Source organism: Adelges cooleyi, unplaced genomic scaffold (assembly GCF_023614345.1).
Source record: "Adelges cooleyi isolate 19-005CV unplaced genomic scaffold, UGA_ACOO_1.1 ACOO_flye_CR_arks_rails_tigmint_CR_PRNA_21, whole genome shotgun sequence".
Classification (NCBI taxonomy): Eukaryota; Metazoa; Arthropoda; class Insecta; order Hemiptera; family Adelgidae; genus Adelges; species Adelges cooleyi.
This window is the reverse complement of record NW_026095871.1, coordinates 3,730,601-3,753,712: the sequence shown is the minus strand read 5'-3', so window position 1 is coordinate 3,753,712 and position 23,112 is coordinate 3,730,601. Positions and strand designations below refer to the sequence as shown.

The window sequence follows — 23,112 nt, the reverse complement described above, 5'->3', positions numbered from 1 at the left end:
GGAATATAATTTATTTTATTTTATTGTAAACTGTACATCCATGATTATAATTTTCAAGTATATTAATATCTTAAAAAAAGAAAATAGAAAGTGTGTGTGACCAAGTTTGGGAATAAACATAAACATCAGACCACAGATATATGAGAAAACGGTTTATTCAAATTAAGTGGCCAACACCATCTAATATTTTGTATTTCAGGATTTTTAATGTACGTTTAAGTTTGCACAACCCGAATTAATATTCTTAAATATATTTGTATATTAATTATTAGTAAGTACAATTATTAAAGGTTCTGTAATATTTTGTAAATTATATAATATGCTTGATATTAATACAATAATTTAAAAATTACACCAAAAGAAGATATTATTTTGTCGTGCAGAAGTATATTTTGTGCAATTTTTAATATATTTTATAACAAATCAATAAGTTATACATATAATAAATAGATCAACAGTGACAATTATTTACATTAATTTAAATTACAAAAAAAACTTAAAGATAAAAATTAATTATAACTTTTAAAACTACAGTAGGTACATTAAAACGTTTTCATGAAACATGAATGTTGTTATTAACTATAAAATATGCTAAGAATGATACAATAACATTCATACAAAACACTTAAGAATTGTAATATTTAAGTCTTCAAAAATAATTAAAAATTAATCGTCTTAAAACACTATTAGTTTTTTTTGAAACTTTTCAAAATCGGATAAATATTTTCATATGCATCATAAATTTCTTGACGTACTTTAGCGCCTATAAAATAAAAATCGCAACATTTTTTTTAAACTATTATATTGAATGACTTTTAAAGTAAATTTTTTTTGTAAATTAAAATGTGATTTTTTTTTATGAAGTATAATTTACAAAAAAGGAAATAGTTATCTACATTTTTGTAAACAATGTGTAACAATTTATTATCTAAAGAAAAAGAAATGTACTTTGTAATAATTCAAAATCACATTTTCTGAGCAGAGTTGATTGCGTATTAGTCTGGCGATAAGTTCCAACAATTTATACTTTACAATTTATAATTAGTTAATAAATGTTAATTACCCGTAAGTACTACTTTTCCTGATACGAAAATTAGTAACACGATACGTGGCTTGACCATACGATAAATGAGACCAGGAAATAACTCTGGCTCATAACTAGAAACATAAAATAATAACTTAGTAATCATTTTTTATAATAATTGTATGGAAATCGAAACCAACCTGCTGAATTGGCCATGTGTGAGCACTAACCCTTCAAGGCGAATGGGAAATTTGACATCACAACTTCCAACCATATTTTGAATTTTGAAATCCAAAAATTTTGCCTTGAAAAATTATGATAATATTATTTAAAGTTGTTATTATTATTATTATTACTATTATTTTATTACGGGAAAACTGAGCTTTTGAATGATTCTTGCATATTTTCTTGCAGCGAGTCTTGAGTCTTCTTCACTTTTGGCACCAGTACACACCATTTTTCCAGAGCTAAAGATTAACGCCGTTGTACGAGGTTCTCGTATTCTCATAATGACCGCAGCAAATCTTTTGGGGTTGAACTCGGCATTTCGAGCATGTAAGGCAATAGTTTTCAAATCGAGCCTGCAGCCCAGATTAACCGTCGATACTATGTTCCTTTTTAATAACAGAAAAACAATCGATATTGTTAGTCCACATTTTACTAATTTTTGTTTTTTTAAATCAAATATTTTTTATCTGAATAGGACAAATTACTTTACAAGTTTTAATTAAAATCACATTTTGTTTTAACTAAAGTATTCTATTCGAAAATGTATTGGAACAAATAGATTTTATTTGCTCTGGAAAAAATAACTGGTAAAAAAAAATGTAACGTTTGCAACTTTAGAAATAAATGATATGACTTAGTACTGTAGTGTTGGAACGATTCCTGGATCAGCCGAAGATGGTGTCATGGGTGTCATCGGAGCTGGAGTGGCTGGATTTTGGATTGTATGTAATGCAGGTATAATTGAAGATGAAGAACTTTGATGTACCTATAATAAATAATATTAAAATTTAATTTAGACTAGTCATTTATACGGGTAGTTAGACAGTAGCCAGATAGGAGAGGAATGGTGGTTAGTTTTCATTGGACGGTTTCTCGTCCAGCAATGTAACACAGCCACCTGTGATCAAGTGTCGAACGGGCAACAGTTTTCCCATCGACACTGCTGTCTTTCATACCCTTATAATATTATTACCGGTGTTTGTGAATGCATCATACTGTGTGGGGTAGCATATCCAGTATTGTTCTGCTGATAGATTCTGTGCATAGGTTGTTGTTGGGTTTGTATATTGTTTGTGCTCATTGACAAACTTTGGGGCGGCATCGGAGGCATTTGCATAATCTGTTGGTCCTCTTCTGGCTGATGAACCGGTGTTCCGATACTGGGGATACTGAATCCCGGACTCGGTAGCATTTGATCCATTTTGAAATGCTGCATATCAAAACAATAATCGTACTTAATTGTTATAGAGAAAATACATGACGAAATAGTATTTATGTAATATGTTACAATAAGATGTACTATTGCTATTTTAATTTTACATTAATAACTATTCAATACTTAAAAGTACTTATTTTACTACCTTAGGAAAACCTGTGGAATACTTACTTAACCACCTTTTTCAATTTCGTATTTGTTTTGCAATTAGCATTTTATTTTCGGTGAATCGTTATTGGTCGTATCAGATAGTTGTTGTCGTTATCAAATTCAACTGAAAACATGACGCCAACGAAAAAACATTATTTTTCTGTTGGTAGCAATGAGTGTGCTTTTATTTTGAATTGTAATGTAATAATTATTACTTGTTTGCTGTTATTACTGTTATAGTAATTAAATTAATTATCTATCTTATTTAAAATTGTAGCAATACTCACATATGTATTGATTTTTTATTGTTAATACTAAAAAATAATTTTTATTTAATTTCAAAATAGGAATTAAAAAAAAAAATGCATTATTTTACTTATAAAATGTACTAAAAATTACTAGAAAAAAAAATTCAAATTCCTCTAGTCACCCTTAATTAAATCATTAAATTAAGATAAGTTGACAATTGAGTAATTTTTAAATATCAACCCAAAAATTAAACCTAAAAATTACCTAAATTGTTTTTTTTTAAATGTGCTTAAATAAATTTCACAATATACTTATCTACTAAAAAGTTTACCTATTTTAAATATGTTTATTAGTCACGTTGTTTTTTATTGTCTTACTTCTAATGTTGTTATAACATACAAAATACATAGCAACACATTGTAAATTTGAATTTATAACTTTGTTGTAATGTTAGCAATTTTAAATAAAGATGTTAAAACTTAAAATCCTAATTAGCTACATTGTAGAATACAACAGTTTTTAAGTTTAGTAGTAATAAAACTTGTCAAAAGTTAAAAAACACTGATTTTGGAACATTCCGATGGGAATTTTAGGGTGATATATTTAATCAATGAATTCGCGTTTGTTGTTGGAAGTGAATATTTAAATAATTGCTTACTTATTTTTATCATAAACAGAGCCATTATCGTTTGTAATCAAATTATGGCAATCATTTCTTTTGATAACCGATAACAGTTAACTGATAACAATAAAACTTCCACAAGTAATTCGTGTACGTACCACAAATCACAACAAGTTTAATAATATTACAAAACAATATGATTTGCTCTAGTGAAAATATAAAAAAATAGTCTTATATAGTTTGTGCACTGTAGTCTGTAAATAATATATTCAAAGTATTTTTTATTTAATTATTAGTAGTATAATAAATCAATTGAAAAAGTAATGGTATGTTATACATTTTTATTAAATAATCTATTTCTGTTGTACACTGTATAGCGGTGATTCTTATTGGTATTTTTGTTTTACACTTAAAAAGGATCCACTGATTGATGATACTATACCGTTCGGAGAAGAAAACTTTGGAAATTCAGGAAAATTAACGTAAGCATCTTTTTATCTCTTTAGTATCTACAGTACCTTAAATTTATTTATTATTCATATTATAAAATGTATTTTTTAGTCATCCATATGTATCATTTTTTCATTTATTCTTCCGCGTCTCTGCGGTAATTCTATATTTCTTCGGAGGAATTTTTAGTCAAAGCTTCATAACTTTATTCGTACTTATAATGTTATTGTTATCCATGGATTTTTGGACTGTGAAAAATATTACAGGTAATGTTTTTTTAATTAGATTAATTAAAATTGAATAGCTTTATGACAATTTATTTGTTTAGGGCGCATTATGGTTGGCTTGAGATGGTGGAATTACGTAGACGACGATGGTGTTTCGCATTGGGTATTCGAATCGAGAAAGGTGAGGCTTAATTTAATTAGTTTTTTTTAGAGCCAAAATTATTATAAAATTTGTATTTACAATTGTATAAGAAATAGTCAGAAAATGTTATGAGTTCCCTTTTTTGATAGGGATCTGTGCAGAACCGAATTAACCCGAGCGAAGCCAGAATATTTTGGGCCGGACTTTGGTCAGTCACAGCTATGTGGGTTTTGTTCTTCATCATATCTTTCTTTAGTATAAATTTCAAATGGCTGGTATGAAATATTAATTACAGCGTTTTGTTTTATATACAATGCTGCATGACTTTTATAATACTCTTTTTGTGTATTTTAAAATTGTTTTTTTTTTTCATTTATAGTTATTGGTGAGCATAGCATTGACGCTAAATATTGCTAATTTATATGGTTATATTAAATGCAAAAATGGAAACCAAGAAAATTTGGGTATTTCTTCGATGGCTAGCAGTTTTTTATTTCAGAATTTAGGAAAAGTAAGATTATATACGACATGTACCTAATAATAATAAATAATAAATAATAAAAAACAAACCATGAATTGTGTGTAACTAGATTTTACTGGTCACTAGGTTGTGCTTTATTTTCATTTTATGTTTTTAACTAAAACAAACCGAATAACGTATAATTAAAATAAAACAGTTCTATTTTATTATAATCAAATTAATTAATATTTTAAAATTACATGTAATATTATTTGCATAAAAAGTATTTGAACAAATTAAAAATTATATTATTTCAATAATCTTATTTTTTGGATAAATTACAGAATATTTATTTTTAAAAAATTTACTAAACCTTTGGAGTTTTTTCAATTTTTTTTTTTTAAATGTTCATTTTGAAATTAATATTATTTTAAATAATATTACAAAATTGTAAGTGGGGATCAATTTTTGAAAACTAACGGAATATAGGAAATTCAGTGAATGTTGATTAAATGAAAAAAAAATGTCTGGGGAACGATCATTACTAGCTAGTTACAATTTCAGATGAATTAAGATTTTAACTAAAAATTTAACTTGGAAATCTAAAAAAAAAACATTTTTGTATTACTTTTGAGCTTTTAAGTGATTTACTTATCTATATAATTTCTGTTATCAACCTTTTAGGTGAGAGAAACAATGTCCAGTTTAAATCCAACGCCAGTAAACAGTCCGCCTAATGTTAGACCAACCGGGATAGTGTAAAACTGTTGAAAGAAATTCAAATTTGTGTTAATTTTTCTTTTGCATATACTATATTCAATACCTACTACAGTATAATAAATGTTACTTGCATAATTGTATTTTAAATTATTTAACATAAAAAAAAAGTAATCATCATTATATTGTATTTAATATTGTTATTCTTGTACTTTTGTTTTCAAATAAAAACTATATTTTGCGCCAACCACCTACGAATTATGTTTCTTGCATCCAAGCAGATATTTATAACATGATAATATGATTTGTTTTTTCATTATGCAATTGTATAAAAACTTTATATTTATAAATATGATTTCTATAAATCTAAATAAACCATAAAATTTAGACTTGTATTTCAAAGCCATTAAAAAATATATTGGAAAAATATTTTCAATGAATTTAAGCGTTATTACACTGGTCACCGAGCATTCTTTTATTATCTATTGTTGTTTACTGTTTACTATATAGAATAGTTTATAATTAATTAAGTTGTGTACGAATAACGATACCTATACTCCGATTGAACTTTTACATTTAATGAACAATACAAGTGCTCATTAAACTACAAACAATTATGGTAATTTTGTTAGTTTTTTTTTTTTTGGTGTTTAACATTGTAAATAAAATAAAGATATTATTATTATTATTTTTTTTATGTGAATACAATTTTTATTTTGATAAATTACAAATGATAATATACTTACGAATTATTGGTAGGTTTCAATGCGTAGTGATTCTGATGGTGTAATTATTTATTCAAATAAAAGATTTCAATAAAAAATATTTCGAATAATGCACAACTTCACATACATTAATGTTACTTCTCTAAAAAAAAAATCTGCTTTAAGAATGCAAATAAAATGTAATACTTTTTAAGATTATGTTATTGCGTGTATTAAAAAAAAATTATGTATTTCATGTTATATAAAGTTGTTGAAAAAAAAAAAAAGGTTTTAAAAAAACGCAAAAAGTTCTATGGTCCAGGTGAGGCTCGAACTCACAACCCCGGCATCGCTCACGACCACTGTCTTATAAGTACCGTGCGCTAACCGATTGCGCCACTGGACCTGCTTGAAATTTGATGATTTTACCCTATTTAAGCGCGGCGTTGATTCCATATTGCATTCCCGTAGTTGTTATTTCTAATCTTTCTCTAATATTTTGCATTATACGATTAATTTGAACGTATTGATAATTTAAAAAAAACTAATATTATTTTTATGCATACATGATAATGATATAAAAGTATGTTTTTATTTTTTGAAATTAAGATGTTTGAAATGTACTCTGACTATAATAACTGAACATTTTTCCATGAATTAAGCATTAACACATATAATGACAATGTTTAAAAATAAAAAATAGATTTTTAAATCGAGATGAGAAAATATAATATTGTTTTTACAATAAATTAGTTTTTATTTTTATTTTGTGTCGACCCACGATAGGTATTTTCAATCTAACTGGTAAACTAGATTTATACCATCTCTAACTCCCAAACTAAGTTCATACGGCAAAAATTGTTTGCAAATTCGTAATAATCTTTAGTTAAACCTTTTTTTTAACAATGAAGAAACAAAAAAGGGATGAATTACTCTTTGGTTGTGGTAAATTTCTAAGTTGCTATGTTGAGTGAATCAACAGTCGACATGTATTTGAAAAATATTTGCAGTGATGTTAATTGAGGTGTATGAGTAACAACGGCAACAAATTATTATAGACGACCATACTCGTATCCTTCCTAATACTAAAAATTCAATTTTAAGCACATTATGTTCATGAACATTGATTATTATCGATACCTATTTAATAGATACTTGTGTGTTACTTGTACCATCTATACATTCGCATCGCAGCGTTTTATTTAATGAATAAATTTAATAAACAGTCATCCGTTTCTTTTTTATAAATACGTTTTTGAAATTTTAGAATTGCTTGCCAAAAACTTATAAAAACATAATAGCTTTAACGCTGCATTTTTGTACTTCCGTCACCTATAGATTGGCATCATAGTGTTTACATGAAAGTGATTTTATTACTTTCAGTTATAATAATAACTGTAGACCTCTCAGCTACCCCGCACCAATATGCACCGGTCACAATAGGTATGTCAAATAATGTTTACTCGACTAACATTACTTGATGACCGATGTGCTGATTCGATTTTATCACTAGATTTGTTTACTCGTTTCGAATGACGCCAAATGTGATTACTCGTTTACTAGACTTGGTTACCTGCTTTGTATACTCCTTTATTAGACGTATTTGCTCGTTTATACGTATTGCTTTCTCGATTTATTAATTAGTTTCGTTTACTCGTTTTGCATTACTCGTTACGCTTAATGAACGAAATATTAATATTACTCGTTCACTAGATTTATTTATTAGATTAGTTTACTTGTTCCGCATGGCTTGTCACGATAAATGCTCGTTTGTTTGCTTGTTTACTCGCCATGCATTATGTTTTACGCTATATTATCGAATTATTATCTCAATATATTTGTTAGAATTGATTACTCGTTTACTAGATTTGTTTACTCTTTTAATTGATTTTATTACTCATTTATTCACGCTCACATTTCGCAATCACGCCAACTAATTTTTGTGTTAGGCACACATAAAAGATACACAATACCATATTTTCATAGGCATCAAAGCTAATGCAAAAAACTCATTGCCTAATTTGTTTTTATTTCCGATGGTCGCGTGATTTAGTGACGAAGTGTGACTGGGTCTATAACCGTAGACCACCCGAAGGGTAAGGTTTCCAGTAGTGGTTTGACCAACTTAAAACGTAGCCGTCAAATGTAATAATTGTAGTTAGGTGAGTTAAATAAGGTGAATGGTAGTTATATTTAAAATTAATAAACGTTTTTGAATCGTTGAATATCTAGCCAAAAACTAATATAAACATATAGATAGCTTTTACGGTGTTCTTTAATTTTTTTTACTTCTATTATGTACAGATTTGCATCAAAGCGTCTCTATTAAAGTGATGCTATCACTTTTACTTATAATAACTCCAATAGACTTTTGACCTCCTCCGTCGCAATACCTATACAATATGTCAATTGTCAAATAACGTTTACTCGACTAGATTGTCGGATCAAGATAAATACTTGATTTATTTACTCGTTTTCTTGTCAAATTATTTATTAAAATAATTTGCTCGTATTGCATACTCCTTTACAACTTTTGCGCGTTATGGCACGCTTACAATGTTTGATTAATTTATTCGATTTGTTTAAACTACTACTAACGAGTTTGTTTGTATTATGTTCATAACTTCAGAAATCAGAATCCCTTAACATTCATTTGTACATACGATGTATATTTATATTATATTTATTAACAATTATTTGTAAATGAATAACTAACATTACTAATAATGATTATTATACAATTTAGATTGTGAGTATAGTATTAGCTAATTTTTGATTAACATGTTTACGGTTTTATAGTTTTCAACAATATAATTTAATATCGGATATATCAAACAATCAAAGCAATAGTATATAGTATAATTTACTAACAATGACATACATAACTTTTAAATAAAAATAATTCAAAGTATAATACATAATATGAACAATTTATGTTTATTTATATTAATTGGCAAATTCGACAAAATATGCAAATGAAGTTATTGTTTGAAAGTTGAACAGTCAAACACTTTTTTTATTTGACAAGGAAAAAATAACACGGTTTATAAAATATGTATTTTATATAAATCCACACATATTGTATTTAAAATTCAAATATTTCCAATGAAATATTACAGCAATTTGAATTTAACATTTTCAAACTCGTATACCAAAGCATAAAATATTATGTATGAAGGTAGACGTATCAGTTATATTTTAATGATAATTTTAATATTACAAGTAATAATATTGTATAGGACTCAATAAGATATATACTTCAGTATAACGCATATTTTCAAAAATGAAATTAAGATTTTTTAATAACTTATGTACGGTCAGGAAAGGTACTAACTATGATACATAATATGACCAACATAACATATCAGATTAAAATAATATGGCTATACATGAATTTAATTAGGTAAAAGTTAAATAATGTTAACAATGTTTACAATTACGAATTATGTTATAATAATAAACTCGTTTGCAAGGAACTTATTATTAAAAAAAAAAAACAAAAAATTGTTCTACATTATCTAACTTGTCAATTTATTTAATCGCATAACTATTTTTACTATTAACTATATCAAGTGTAGTTTAAGTATTCATAACCATATCATTTTTTTACAATACAATTTGCTTTGAAACAAAAAACATGTTAATAGTAAATTAACGACTTTGAGCCATTTATGATGGAAAGTGGTGCGACGACGACAAACATGTGATCACGCCCAATAACGTTATCATGATTTGAGACCGACTGTATCCACTAGATCCCCAATTTCCTGAAAAATAAACATTTATACATGAAACAAAATAATATCTCAATACGGGACGTTCATAACTCCGGTCGGTTTGGTTTTAGAAGTCAAATGCAATAATTGTGCGATAGCGTCAAAACATGTGTATTAATAAAACAAAACACACTAAAATTCGGAAGGGAATGTGAAGAAAAAAAAAATGAGAGATGTTAAAAAAAAAAAAATAGAAATTACTCATAATTATTAAACAAGTGAAATTGATCAAATCGGTTAAAAAATTACCAACGGTCAACGTGGATGAAATTGGATGTGATAAGTGCACTGAGTACCTACTTTTAAAGTATCATTTGATTATAATATAACAATAATTTGTTTTTTTATTATATTTTGATATAATAAAACATGTGTATGAATTTTAAATTATATTAATAATGTTGCATTATTTTAACGGTAAAGTTTTAACGGCGAAAATTAAGGGTGACCGAAATTGAGTTTAAGTTATGGGCAGCCTAAAAGTAATGTAAAATCATTAATTATGACGATTTTAGAGTTAATGATAGGTTTGATTAAATACTGACGTTTTAGACGCATTTCAGTGTTAATCTTTTGTCGGAACTCTAGATTTTCTTTGTTAAAAGTAGTAACAAGTTACCGAAGTTATAATGTATTAAAGGGAGTATTGACTGGGGAATAGTATTAAATAGTTGATTTGTCAGCAGACATGCAATTTTCCGTAATGACCCCAAACTTACTGAATTCTGACTTCTGTATTCATCTACTTAAACATAACTATAACACCTATTTTAAATAGAAAATGTCAGTAGTTGTCTGGTATAGAATATGTTTGCCAAATACGAGTAAAATGTGACAGTTTATGGTTATACTTATTAAGAAATAATAATTAATATAATAAAAACTCAATTTTAACTTTTTAATTTTAATTACATTTTGTATACCTAACACAACAATTGATCCCGTTTTGACTTTTTTAAAAAAACTTATTTTACACACAATTGTGATTCATTCTTTATTAAAATAAGATTATAGGTTCTTCCGTTGTGTATATTATTATTGAATAATAATGATGAATTAAAATCAAATTTTTCGTAAAAAATCTGACTTCACCTATTTTTGGCCAATCGGTGAAGAGTCGTTGTGGTATCTATAACTTTAGATTATTATCGTAGGTTACCGTCGCGCACTTGAGGGTGAAGTAAAAAATAAATAGCATTCCAAAACGTGTAAAATTGTCAAAAACAAAAATATATATTTTTAATAACATGATTTGTGTGTGTGTGTGTGTGTGATAAAAAGTGCATGTGGCGAGTGTAAAATATATATATAAAAAAAACAAAATTAAAAACGAGCATAACGAGTGTGTGCAATAATTTAAGTAATTTAAATAAATGTGCTGCATATATTACAAAAGGCGTGCGCGATTGCCCACCTGAGACCTCGTGTTTCGCAGGCATGGTGGGCCTGATGGGACGTGGCTGTTGCTGCCGGTTTTCCCGGACAGACTGACCCGTCGTGTTTCGGACCACCGGTGCTTTTGGTGGCTTCAAAACTGTAAACCGTCCATATATGTATTGTGTATGCATAAAATATACCCATGGTGGTTAGAACAAAGTTGATATTCTTTTTTGTCCAAATAAAAAACGACCACAGAAAGTTGAGGACACGCCAACAAGCTAAACGTGTAGACTAAGCCCAGAGGGGTAACATGATTTACATAACTAAAATATAGCTCAGGTGTGAAATATATATATATATATAGACTTAACCATTTAGATTGAACAAACATTATGTGATAAGTTTTAGCTAGTAAACCAGGTCCCCTTCATTTATCGAACGAGTTGTGCCAAAAGTTACAGTTTTGCAAGTGTTGAAATATTGTTTAAAGGCGTTTAGTCAATTATTATTTACCAACTTTTGAAAATAGATAACTGTTGATTAAGTTTTATAAGTTTAAAATTCATTCTGCACTTGGTTTTTTATCATTTTATTTACTATACATATATTTTGTAAAGTAACTCTTATGTCAGGCCTTTCACATGAATAGACAAAGGTTAGCTTACGGAACACGGTGATGTCCAAAGTACTATAGTATAGTAAAAAAAACCAACTTTTACACAACTTACCGTCTTTATTGTTTCGGTTGGGTTCGAACGAACTTTTGGGTGCTACAGAAGGCTTCGGTATTTCTGAAAAAAATATTTATGAAATTAGTTACGCTCGTGTTTAAACGCTTATTTTTTCTTAAACTCAATTTCGTTTGTTGAAAAAAATATTAGTCGTTTTAAAAATAGTATTAGCATTTGTCTAATTTGTTTACAACTGTCCTAGTTGATTTTAAATACTATATTTCATACCAAAATATTATACATTTTTTAGATTTACCATAGGAATGTTCTGTAGAAAGTAAATTTAGTTTGCACAGATCTATAACATAACTAGTTGTCAATGATAGTTGCAACGTATAAATTGGGAATCAAAACGCAAGACATTTTCCTGTCGATGATAGCTATTTCCAGGTATAAACTTTTGCTGACAGTTCTTATAAGTGAATAAGTAATTGCCGCAAGTACTTACCGTATAGCCTGATAGAGCCTTCAGTCTCGCCGAGTGAGTTCTTGGATATACATTTATAGTTGCCGAAATCCGCTTGGCTTAAATCTTTTATAGTAAGCCGCATGTGAATGCGATAACTGTTTTCTGTATCGGACGTGACGTACTTTTTGTTTTGAAATAACATAGATTTTGAATCGCGAAACGACCAGTAGTTTATCGATTTCGGATGTGCTTCTGTTTGGCAGTCAATGGTCACGTCCGTGCCAGCTGGTGCCCCGACCAGTTGATTTGGAACCCATATCATTGGTGAAACTAAAAACAAAATTACAAAAAATTATACTAACACGGTTATTTACTTATGGAAACGGTTTAAAATACACAAGACACATAGTTTTAGTTTTTACTGTAAATGCAATTAAGCCCTACAAATTAAACCATGGAATTCCATTCATATTTATGAATCATATAGAAAAAATTATAGTTTAGTTTTACTTTTTAAATTGTTTTATTGCTATATTTTCAAAACGTTCAACAAAATATAATTTAAATATATTTTATTATGAATCATTTTTTTTTGAATTTTAAATCTGTTTATTTAACTCCGACTAAACCATACACATAATAAAAACATTTATTTTTAAACATTTTAAATTGTATGTTTACTTTATTTAATATAGGAGGTAAGCATACTTTAAACTGTCGATGGACAAAACACAATATTATGTCTAATCCATCTTTATGATACTCATTTTATACGGTTTGCCGTACGGATAGTGTCTTGGCTTGTTACTGTTTTGAGCAGTATTAGGGAAACAATAACAGTTGTATTGGACTTAATTCGGCGAAAACTCAGTAATTATAATGTTACGCTTTATTATAAACGATATCTGCGTCGAACAATGGATGATAAGTGATACCGCGAGTAGTATTATAATAGTAACGGGAGACTTGAACGAATACAATAGCCGACGTCTTAATCTGTTGATAATGAAGGGAGCCCTTTAATCGCTTTCGGTTTTATAATCTCTCTTCTCCAACGACCATGGTTTGCCGAGTGCACACATATTATGCTCGATGTGATTAATTATTCATCCATAAAAGGATTATGGTGGCGGTTACGAGGTACGTCGTCGTGGGTCGTGAAGAAACATGATGTTCGCTTAAGCCGTTGAAAAGGACGTTGGATTACACAAACAACTGCACGCGTGTACACGGGTATAGCTGCAGTGCTTAGCAGATAAAGCTAATTGCCGTCGGTAACACTAAGAACGGGTCAGAGACACTATAAAGTTCAATCACATTATGCCTGACCCTCGGAAAAGTTTACCCTGTATACCATACGTGACTATAACTATAGTCGTTCTCCCTCGCTTTATAAAAAAAAAATAATAATACCATTTCTAAGTACGGTGTACACGAGCTTTTAGCGGATATTGTAACACGTGTTCCGTGTTTAAGTTCCTCCTCGTGTTTCCTTTAATATTCTTACGGATACAAAGCAATATTACTTGTCCGCTTCTACAAATGCGCGCAATAAGGTTTTTGGCAACACTCGCCAAACGAACCGTGCAATCATAACCGCTATTGCGGTGATTATAACACTTATCGTTGACAACAAGACCACAGTTAAATGTGAAAAATCATTACTTAGCACAATAGAGACTTGTCACGAAGCTTCGATATCGAGCTAACGAGGTATTGGGTTTACAATAATTATTATTACGCGTTTTTATCTTTTTACAACTGTTCTTTTGGCTAGCGCAGGAATAACAGTAAAAATAAACCAGCAGTATTGGAAGTCTGATTTCAAACAGTAAAAATGTGTACATCACAAAAAATCAACCAACCATATAAATAAAAAAATAGGAAATATGCTGAGAAAAGCAGAAGTCTAGAGACGACAATGAAGTGTGGATGAAGAAGTAAACAATAAGTGAAACTTTGAATAGCTAAGGCTGTTTTATGAAAAAGCAACGACGAATCGGGGAAAAAGGCATGGCCTGAATGTCCTATTTTAACCAGGAACTAATTCTCGTTGGAATAAAAATTAGTTTACTTATTTTCTTTTCGATTGGGTTTGCTTATATTAAGTTTAATTGTCCAGGCGTGGCGAGAACTTTGATGTTTTGAAATATCACAAACTCTCGTGGTCGTGATCCTTTGGGCTTTGAGGCATTGATGTTTTTTCGTCACCCTTTCGTCTTAATTCAGCCCTTTTGTCAAAACTTTCGTATTTCAAACTAGAAACTAATAAACGAAAGGATTAAAGCAGGATTACACTCTCGGGGGCACTGAAGACATCACTAAAGGGGGAAGTTTACAAACCCATGGTGAAAGCTACGTGTGCGTATGCTGGAAATATTTAAGTAGTTAAAATTCAATGCGAGTCTATCTTTCTATTTCCCTCTTAGCGAGTGAGATACGACTGAAGAATATTATATTCTTTGTAGGTATTTCCGTCTAGGGCTCGCTTAAACGGGTAAATTGGTGTTCCTTATTTGCATAATAATTTATATTTTAACAAGCGAAAATTTAAACCGTTAAGCCTCATTAAGTTTTATAACATAAAACTTTGTATACGCCTAGTATTATTTCGAGTAAAATTTAATAAATGGGTATACTTAAACGACGTTATTTTATTTTACGAATAATTTTTATGAACATTTACAATGTAAATAAAATGTATCATTTTTACTTATGTATATACGTCATTCATTTTAACTAGTTTAAATTATAAATAAATATATATATATATATTCTATGTTTAGAAAACCAAGTTCGTATCAAAACGAGACTAAAATATAGGTACTTATTTATATAGTTGCTATAATATGATTGCAGTTGATAAGTCATAATATTTTAAATGTGATGGTAATGTTGTATTTCTTACATTCAATGTCGAGTATGATGCGTTTGCTTACTGACGGCGGCACTCCGTTGCTGGCGATACAAAGATAGGCGCCCATGTCAGCTCTAGTGACTCTTGTCAAATTTAACGTGTCGCCAAAAAGTTTATCAACTGGAACACCTTACAAGTTTATTTAAATTATAGATATGTATAATAATTTTCAACCAAAAACATACTTCATTATCTGTTACTTATTAACTTAACATCTAAATTTTGGTAGTTGTCAGATAATGTTTTAATATATTATATTTATTCCGTTGATAAACCGTTATAATTTGTAAAATAAATCCTTATGACATTATTTAATATGTAGTTACGGAATGTTATTTCATTAATACATAGAAACAAATTACAAATACAATACATTTATTTAAACTAAACAACAATTAAATTTTCTTTACTTTTTATAATTTAATGGCGTACTCCGATATTGATCAAATGTTTTCTGAGAAATGTTCTTTAACTAGTGTGTCCAACGATATCTGTTTTGATGACTTCGACAATAAGCAAGATATAAAACCTAGTGTAGGTTTCGGTCGTGGCCATATCGTTCGCCAATACATGAGCAGCGTGGGTTTGATCACGGAAAGGTACACTACCAGCGACATGTTGTTTTACGAGCCCAGAAACGTGTCTAGTTGCACGATAGCGAAAACCAATTCGAAATTGTTAGAAAAAACTAGTGAAGTCCAAGAAGACGTTCAGCCAACGGATCTTATTGATTGCCCGTGTATTTTGAAAGCATATCAGGCCGAGCTGAAGCAACGAGGCTTATTAGCGAGTTTATTGGATAAAATAAAAAATCTGTTACGCATTTGAATTAATAATGTAACCGATGTTTTATATTATAAAAAAAAAGTAAAATAAAATTTACTGTCGGAGTTGTATTCGACTAAACCCCGTTGTACGGTAATAACACACCAACTGATTTTTCAAAAATAAACCATCTAGTAAATCAAGATTAGTGTACTTTTGATGGGTTTAAAAATGCAATATTTTATCCTCACCTTTTCTTTTGCGGTCTGTTGCTATGTGACCACCGTCCTCTCGTTTCCAGCTAATTTTCGGCGTCGGAGATCCTTCGGCCTTGCACGTTAATGAAAGGTTTTGGTTTTCGCGAACAGATACCGAAGATGGAGAACTTTCATCGTCGATTATGTTCGGTGGTACTAAAAGAAACCATAACGGATTTTACAATGCGTGCGGCACAAATAACGGTATAGGTACACTTGTATTTTTAAATATTTGAACTTTTTCACAACTTCCAAACCAATAACGAACGTCAAAGATTTTTTTGTTATTGTGCGAAAGTTATTATTGAATTGTTTAACATGTCATTGGGCTGGGGTCAATCGGAAAATCTGTACGTGCGAACACTGAACGAGTATACATATAAGATTAGAGATAAAAATAGAGATAAGAGTTAAGAGATGGTCCAGCTGGAAGCTGGATGTGTGGTAAGAGATTTTAGATAAAACATTCGATATTAGAAAGTACCAAAAAGTACCAGGGTCCTATACTTGAATATTAAGACATATCCGTATTCCTATGTACTTCCGTGCAGCGGAGGTCATGCCCACTTGTTATTTTTACGGAAGTATATCACTATTTCAGGCTTGGAATATTAAAAATTATAATATTTTTACAAATCAAGCATTTCTCTGATTCGTATTTGGATTATTCTAGAAAAAACCGCGCTCTTAATTGTTTCATAGAGATGAAACTTCATTCACTTCATAATATTGGTACTTTCTTAATTTTCTATATAAACTTCACTGGTCTTCCTGCTACTCTCTAATATCGTTACCGTGTTTTAAAATGTTTTTTTCACGAGACATACTCAGGTTTTCTAATTATGTTATTTTTTTTTTTGTTTCTTCCGCATCTCTCAAACCGTTGTTGTTAATTAAAATTCTCGTTTCTATACTTTTTCTTTGATATACAACACTGGAAATTCAGTTAAAGGCGAAATCAAGAACTTTTTTTTATCATGAAGCCGAAACTGTTGAAATCGTATTAGTTTTAAATAATTTAACTCATATTTCATCCTTAACAAATATACTAGGATTTCTCTATATCACTTATACATTTGTCGTCAAATACCAATAGTTCTGCCAGTTCACTCCAATAGGGATTCTATTCTCTACCAATATGTCTTTGTAATGCTTTTCTTGGCTGTTTGTGATAAAGCTTTTACCATTTCGCAATCATAATAATAATATATTTTTCTAATATTTATCAACGGCAGACTATACTGAGTGATCGAATAATAAAGGTATATTAATAGTACTTCACTATCGACATTCTCTTACCGACTACTTTCAGGTATCCGACTTGACTAATCATGGGGTTTGTGTTTACTTGACACATATAATATCCTCTATCCTCGGGTTGTGCTCCTTTTACATGCAACAACCATGTTTTTTGGCTGTCGTGAGTAATACCAAACCTGGGTATTCGTGCTATAACGTGACGGTGAATGGTCAAAATCATTTGCCGGTCTATATGAATCCATGCAACCTGAAATCAAATAAACTTGTAAATTAATTCTATTAGGTATTTTTACTATCCTCGATCATTTAGCTGTTATCACTTATGTTATAGGTCGAAAGACAAAACGAAAAAATTCAGATGTCTTTGTCGCTGAAATGTGGAAACACTTAATTTAAGGAACCATACCAGTCTCTTTTGTTTGATTAAAATAAATAATTGTTCAAACATTTTTGTTTGAAGTTGGTTTGTCTATATAACGCTGATGAGAGGGAACCGTTTCCGCGGTACTATCTCGCTTAATAAAATATTTTTGGAGTTAAATGCTGTGAATTTGTTGATTGAGCTTTTTCATTCGAGTGTAGAAAAGAATTATCAACTGACAAGCGTTAAAACTGTACTCTCCATTTGGCCATTCTATTACCTAAAATATTGTTTAAAGCGATTCATTTGTCGAGAAATAAGTTTTTTTTGAGAAGTGTATTTAGATTAATTTCAAAATATTAATTAAAATGCGATTAATTACTATTTGCAATCGAACTGAAAAGCTGGTACAGAATTCTGAGTAATTTAATAAGTATATTTGGCTCTTGGTGATTAAGTGTTCAAATGGCAGTGGGCAAAAAATCAAATTAAAACAAAGTAACGGAAAAAAAGAAATTAGAAAAAAACTGCAAGAAGAAAATAAACAAGTTTAATTAAATTTTACTCAAAAAATATATTTAATTATAAATATTTACCTATTGTATTTAATTACTATTTACAAAAACCAAAGTAGAATTAAAAAATAACAAATTATGTTATTTAATTAGAAGCAATTACAAAACATTTTTTTTTATAAAAATATAAAAATGTTAGCAACCAAATATTTTTGACAGTATTTTTTAAAAACAAAAAAAAAATTGTAGAGGAAAACAGTATTGTCTTCATATTGATTTTTAAAAGTACAACTTTAGTATCGGTATTATCTGCAGATTTATGTTACTCAAAGTAACATATTTTATAATATGTAAATCCAGAACGAAAAAAGAAGTTAATAATTAAAACTATATTTTTTCTGTATTTTAAAGCATTTATAAGTTTATATCTTATAGAATATAACGAGATGTAAGATCTTTTTTCGCAACTAATAATTTACTTAACCGATGAACTACTATAAAGTAACTGATACGGGCAAGTACGGAAAAATTTAAGTTTTTTTTTGATGCCGTAAGTTTTATAATGTTTTCCCAGTACCGGATGTTGGTACTTAAGTTTACAACAGGAAAAGTTGAGTTAAATAATTAAGTTTTCTTGAAAAATGTTCTTTTCGCGCCACAGACCGTTTAATATTAAATATCTCTAAATGCGACGCCTCATGATAATTACTAAGGATTTAAAAATATGTCTTTGTTAAATTTTGATATAATTCATAATAATATACGGTTAATCTTATGTGATTTGATCGTACAAGCAACTAGTTTGCAGTAGGGAAGTGTCATCTTTTCAGCAATTTATATATTAAATAATATCATTATGTAGGTCTCTTTGTTTATTGTCGACATTTGTTGGTAATTATTGCTGTATGGGGGGACTACATGTACAAATATTATTGTATTGTCATTTATTACCCGTTGTACTTAAGGGTAAAAATGTACTTATCGGTAAACAGTCGTAGCCGACGCGTTATCCTTTCTGGGAAACGTTTAACTCGACCGTGGGGCATATTGTGCACTAGTACAGGACGAGAAATTCTGGTCATAACACCATTAATAACGACGAAAGATGTCCGCAGAAAGCTGTATGTTCCTACAATTTCCGTTAAATGTTACCGTCAAGAACGGAACTTTAACCATTATGGCCAGATGTCCCCCTACGGTACGACAAACAGCAATATATATTATATATATATATATATAAAACCGGCTTTATATTTCTCTTTCACTATCCCGGTACCCAATCTTTGTTTCCCTTTTCGTTTTGAGTCAATTTGCAGACCACCCCGATGAACTTTTGCGGTTTTGTTTCTCACGACCCTTATACATTTCATAACGGAAAATACATTAAAAAAAATATACAACGCGTTATATCGAACCATGTAGATAGTAGTGTCCGTGCGGTGGTTGGCGTTGATTAAATATTATACGACAAGCATGTTTTTGGAATGTTTGTTGTAATTATCAATAACATTACAAATTATTTGTGTGCAAATTATGTAGTTTATTGAATTATCGACCAATAAGTGCAAAATATACTTGAATGATACACGTAGTTAAAAAATAAGTTCAAAAAACCGGTCAAGGGTCTACAAAAGTGTTGTGTAACCCGTCTAAAAACATATAACTATAATTTTTTTATCGTATACAAGACAGGTACAAACGAAATAGAAATAGACATCTATATAGTATGTATAGTTTAGGATTTTCGCTAAAAATTGTACATTGTACAAAAAAATAAATGTTTTAGTTTCTACTAAAATAAAATATGTTAATACTTGGGTATATTAGAACTGAAGGTATTTTTTTAATGTAATTCGGTACCTATGCTGAAAATGATTAAATAGGATATTCGGTTATTAGTAAACTTTTCAGGGGAAATTTATAGTTATTTTTTTAACATTTGTTCGTTCTGACTAAAATAGTGTACTACACTATAGAATATTACATTTTACAAAGACCGGCCGACCTTTATATTTTCCTAAAATAAATACAATTTACCTTCGACGTTAAAACAAATAGGTGGGATGTCGCAGATGGTTATCGTTGGGCTTTTTTTTTTTTTTATTTCCTCATCGGTGAAATAATAGGAAAAAGTACACCTATATAAAACACGGTATTTATGGCCTTAAGCTCCAAGAACACAATATAACATGTCGGGTACGTGAAGCGTGAGTTCATATATTCCTTGCACTATGACCGATTACATCACGCATTGTTGGAGTTCAATTGGATGTACACGCCTGATGGTTGGATGACAGTGCGGGTTCTAAAAACATTGGAAGCTTTTCATTTTTTTTTCTTTTCAGGAAGACAGTTTTATTTTCCAAGTGTAGTAATTTCACGATGTGTTTGGCACCATAATTATGTTGTTTTCTAAGAAAACTCGGCGTACAAAAATATGTGTATTCTGGAACAACCCACGCCGTCGTTCAATATCGTGTTAAAAAATATGATGCTGCGGTGAAAAAATATATACAATTTTTCGATGAAAAAATGCACCAAAATTGCGCGAGTATATTTTGCTGATTTTAGTGTTTATAATAAAATATCCCCAACGTTTTGTCTCGGAAGTATAATTAAAAGTCGGTGTGTCGATTTCACATTATCCGGTTATCACAATAGGAATTTTTATTATTTTCATGTCGCTGTTGTATTGATTGATTGGTTTTGCGTTTTTCGTGTAACGACGCATCTATATTTATGTCGTGTGTGATACTAATACGGCGAAGCTAAACTGTTTTCGATGTACACAGGGCGGCAGATAATTATTGAACAATCTCTCCACCGGAGTGGATGGATGCAAAGCCGCATATGATGTCTATTTATTTCGTAAGAATATCAAGTAGTACACATGATCGACGTCCTATCAAAATTCCATTACTGCAGTGGCAACGTCGTTCCTCCTATCTGTATGTATAATCATTGTTTCGACCCGGTGCTCGTCGTATATGAATAACGGCTTCCTCCCGGGACTTCCGTGCCGCAAGATACATATTGTAGTCGGTTCGAAATGGAAATGTTGGATGTTTGTTGTATAATAACAAGAATCCAGCATACGATATTATACCGCAAGCAAACCCGACGGAGACACGAGAAAGGAGAATTTCAATCGCGGCCAATGTCAAATATATAAACTTATAAGTAATGTTAAACGTTAATTTTTCTCGATTCAAACGCGTGTGTACCATAACTGTTAAATAAATACAATTTTTTTTTTTTAGGTTTAACTGGAATATTTCCGTTAGTGTTTCATCGGTCAGTGATTGCTTCTGTGCACTGGGATGCTTAATTTTCCACAAACACTGTGTTAATAATATATTAAAATACAATAGGAATAAATATTTATTTTTCTGTAGACTGAATCCCTTAATGACAAAGACTATTAAGATTAATTAACAATGTAATAGTTGCCATTTGTATACGACCTACGTATAGTTAATAATATACCTGCGGTTTTTTTCCATTCGATTTACTCATTACCTTCTGAAATTGGAAAAAGCTTTAAGTGTAAAACTTTCTACGATAGACACATCTTGAAAATAATCAAAAGTACGCGAACGTATTACGCTTTTAGATATATTACACCTCTTTTAACTCTATTTAAAATTGGTAAAGTTCACTCGTTGTGTTTTATTTCAATGCGAAGAAAATGATTTAAAAGCTTAAAATACTTTACGAAACTCCACTTTTAATAAAACAGTTTATTTTGTTAATTAAAGAGAACATGCGATTCGTTAAACTGAATTAGATTAAACTTCTAAAATTTTGTATACTTTTCAAATAGGTTAACCATTCTTATTATTATGATAAAGCATAAGTATGTAGAATGATCCATATGCATTGTCATCAGTGAGAAACCAACTGAACCATGTGCTCGCAATCCTTTAGTGACCGCAAAACGTGGAAATCCACTTTAGGGTGTTAGCGAAAGTGTACGGAAATTCATCTCGTCTGCTATTATAAATTAACCACTTTAATCTTATTAGCGGGTACCAAGTTGTCAACTGCGAGAGTTAGTCGTTGTTATTAGCTAATTTTAAATTGGATACTGAGAGATTTGAGTTTAATTTATGTACTTTGAACCGTACAATATCACAAAGTGCTTTATAAATACAATTTTAATTATAATGAATTACACTCGTTATTATTCTACCGGGGTTATTATTTTTAGATCTTAAAATATTTTCTTGCTTAGGTTTTTAGTATAATATTATTATGATTTCTTATCCATGTCGTCTTCTTGTACTATATTTTTGAAAACGTATGTTTGATATGAAAATAATAAACGCTGCGCTGTGATCTTCTAAATATTTTTTAAAAGTTAGTTGTTTTTCTTGAATAACATTTCGCATCTGTGTTAGGAATGAAACAAATTTACTATTATTATACAAATGATGTATTATATTGTGTAAGTGTTAGTATACTAGTTTACGACGTACTCAGAAAATTACCTCGCAAATCATGTTTTTTTTAAAGCAAGTTTTGAAATCATGTTTTCACGGTGGTTTGTATT

The 23,112-nt window shown here is 29.6% G+C and overlaps 3 protein-coding genes and 1 non-coding gene across 6 annotated transcripts in view; 1 reads left to right on the top strand and 3 right to left on the bottom strand.

Annotated features, from left to right (window-relative positions):
• Nucleotides 1-448: 448 nt before the first annotated feature.
• On the bottom strand, nt 449-2,742 carry LOC126834539 (uncharacterized). Its single transcript, XM_050566545.1, has 7 exons — nt 2,640-2,742; nt 2,226-2,462; nt 1,894-2,018; nt 1,395-1,638; nt 1,225-1,328; nt 1,064-1,158; nt 449-763 (listed from the first exon to the last, which is right to left on the bottom strand). The coding sequence occupies exons 2-7, from the start codon at nt 2,451-2,453 to the stop codon at nt 687-689; spliced, it is 873 nt and encodes a 290-aa protein (XP_050422502.1). The 5' UTR covers nt 2,454-2,462; nt 2,640-2,742; the 3' UTR covers nt 449-686.
• Nucleotides 2,743-3,618: 876 nt separating this feature from the next.
• Nucleotides 3,619-5,688, top strand: LOC126834543 (uncharacterized Golgi apparatus membrane protein-like protein CG5021). 2 transcript variants are annotated; one of them, XM_050566550.1, is made up of 7 exons: nt 3,619-3,815; nt 3,907-3,971; nt 4,051-4,205; nt 4,268-4,347; nt 4,470-4,583; nt 4,688-4,819; nt 5,453-5,688. In XM_050566550.1, exons 1-7 carry the CDS (start codon nt 3,813-3,815, stop codon nt 5,528-5,530), a joined length of 627 nt encoding a protein of 208 aa, XP_050422507.1. In that variant the 5' UTR covers nt 3,619-3,812; the 3' UTR covers nt 5,531-5,688. The 2 variants fall into 2 exon arrangements, with proteins under 2 accessions (XP_050422507.1, XP_050422506.1); XM_050566549.1 differs by having other exon boundaries at nt 3,620-3,815; nt 4,458-4,583.
• An 815-nt stretch (nt 5,689-6,503) lies between these two features.
• On the bottom strand, nt 6,504-6,595 carry Trnai-uau (transfer RNA isoleucine (anticodon UAU)). The gene is given in 2 exon segments: nt 6,504-6,539; nt 6,558-6,595. It is a non-coding gene; the product is annotated as a tRNA-Ile (tRNA).
• A 3,108-nt stretch (nt 6,596-9,703) lies between these two features.
• The window catches only part of LOC126834536 (lachesin-like), a 51,478-nt gene continuing 38,069 nt past the window's right edge, over nt 9,704-23,112 (bottom strand). Inside the window, exons 3-9 of one of the 2 annotated variants that reach the window (XM_050566540.1) lie at nt 17,724-17,931; nt 16,419-16,580; nt 15,394-15,531; nt 12,525-12,815; nt 12,074-12,136; nt 11,380-11,499; nt 9,704-9,956 (exon numbers count right to left, since the gene is read on the bottom strand). In XM_050566540.1, the coding sequence (XP_050422497.1) occupies nt 9,859-9,956; nt 11,380-11,499; nt 12,074-12,136; nt 12,525-12,815; nt 15,394-15,531; nt 16,419-16,580; nt 17,724-17,931 (1,080 nt within the window). In that variant the 3' untranslated portion in view covers nt 9,704-9,858. The remainder of the gene's footprint in view (nt 9,957-11,379; nt 11,500-12,073; nt 12,137-12,524; nt 12,816-15,393; nt 15,532-16,418; nt 16,581-17,723; nt 17,932-23,112) is intronic. The other variant, XM_050566541.1, reaches the window with a different exon arrangement.

Excerpts from the sequence above, each read along its gene's own strand:
- LOC126834543 (XM_050566549.1), top strand. Across the intron at positions 3,972-4,050 it reads GGAAATTCAGGAAAATTAAC|TCATCCATATGTATCATTTT; the intron begins GTAAGCATCTTT and ends TGTATTTTTTAG. Across the intron at positions 4,348-4,457 it reads GGGTATTCGAATCGAGAAAG|GGATCTGTGCAGAACCGAAT; the intron begins GTGAGGCTTAAT and ends CTTTTTTGATAG.
- LOC126834539 (XM_050566545.1), bottom strand. The coding sequence starts at position 2,453 with ATGGATCAAATGCTACCGAGTCCGGGATTCAGTATCCCCAGTATCGGA. Across the intron at positions 2,019-2,225 it reads TGATGCATTCACAAACACCG|GTACATCAAAGTTCTTCATC; the intron begins GTAATAATATTA and ends TATTTATTATAG. Across the intron at positions 1,329-1,394 it reads TTCAAAAGCTCAGTTTTCCC|GCAAAATTTTTGGATTTCAA; the intron begins GTAATAAAATAA and ends TAATTTTTCAAG.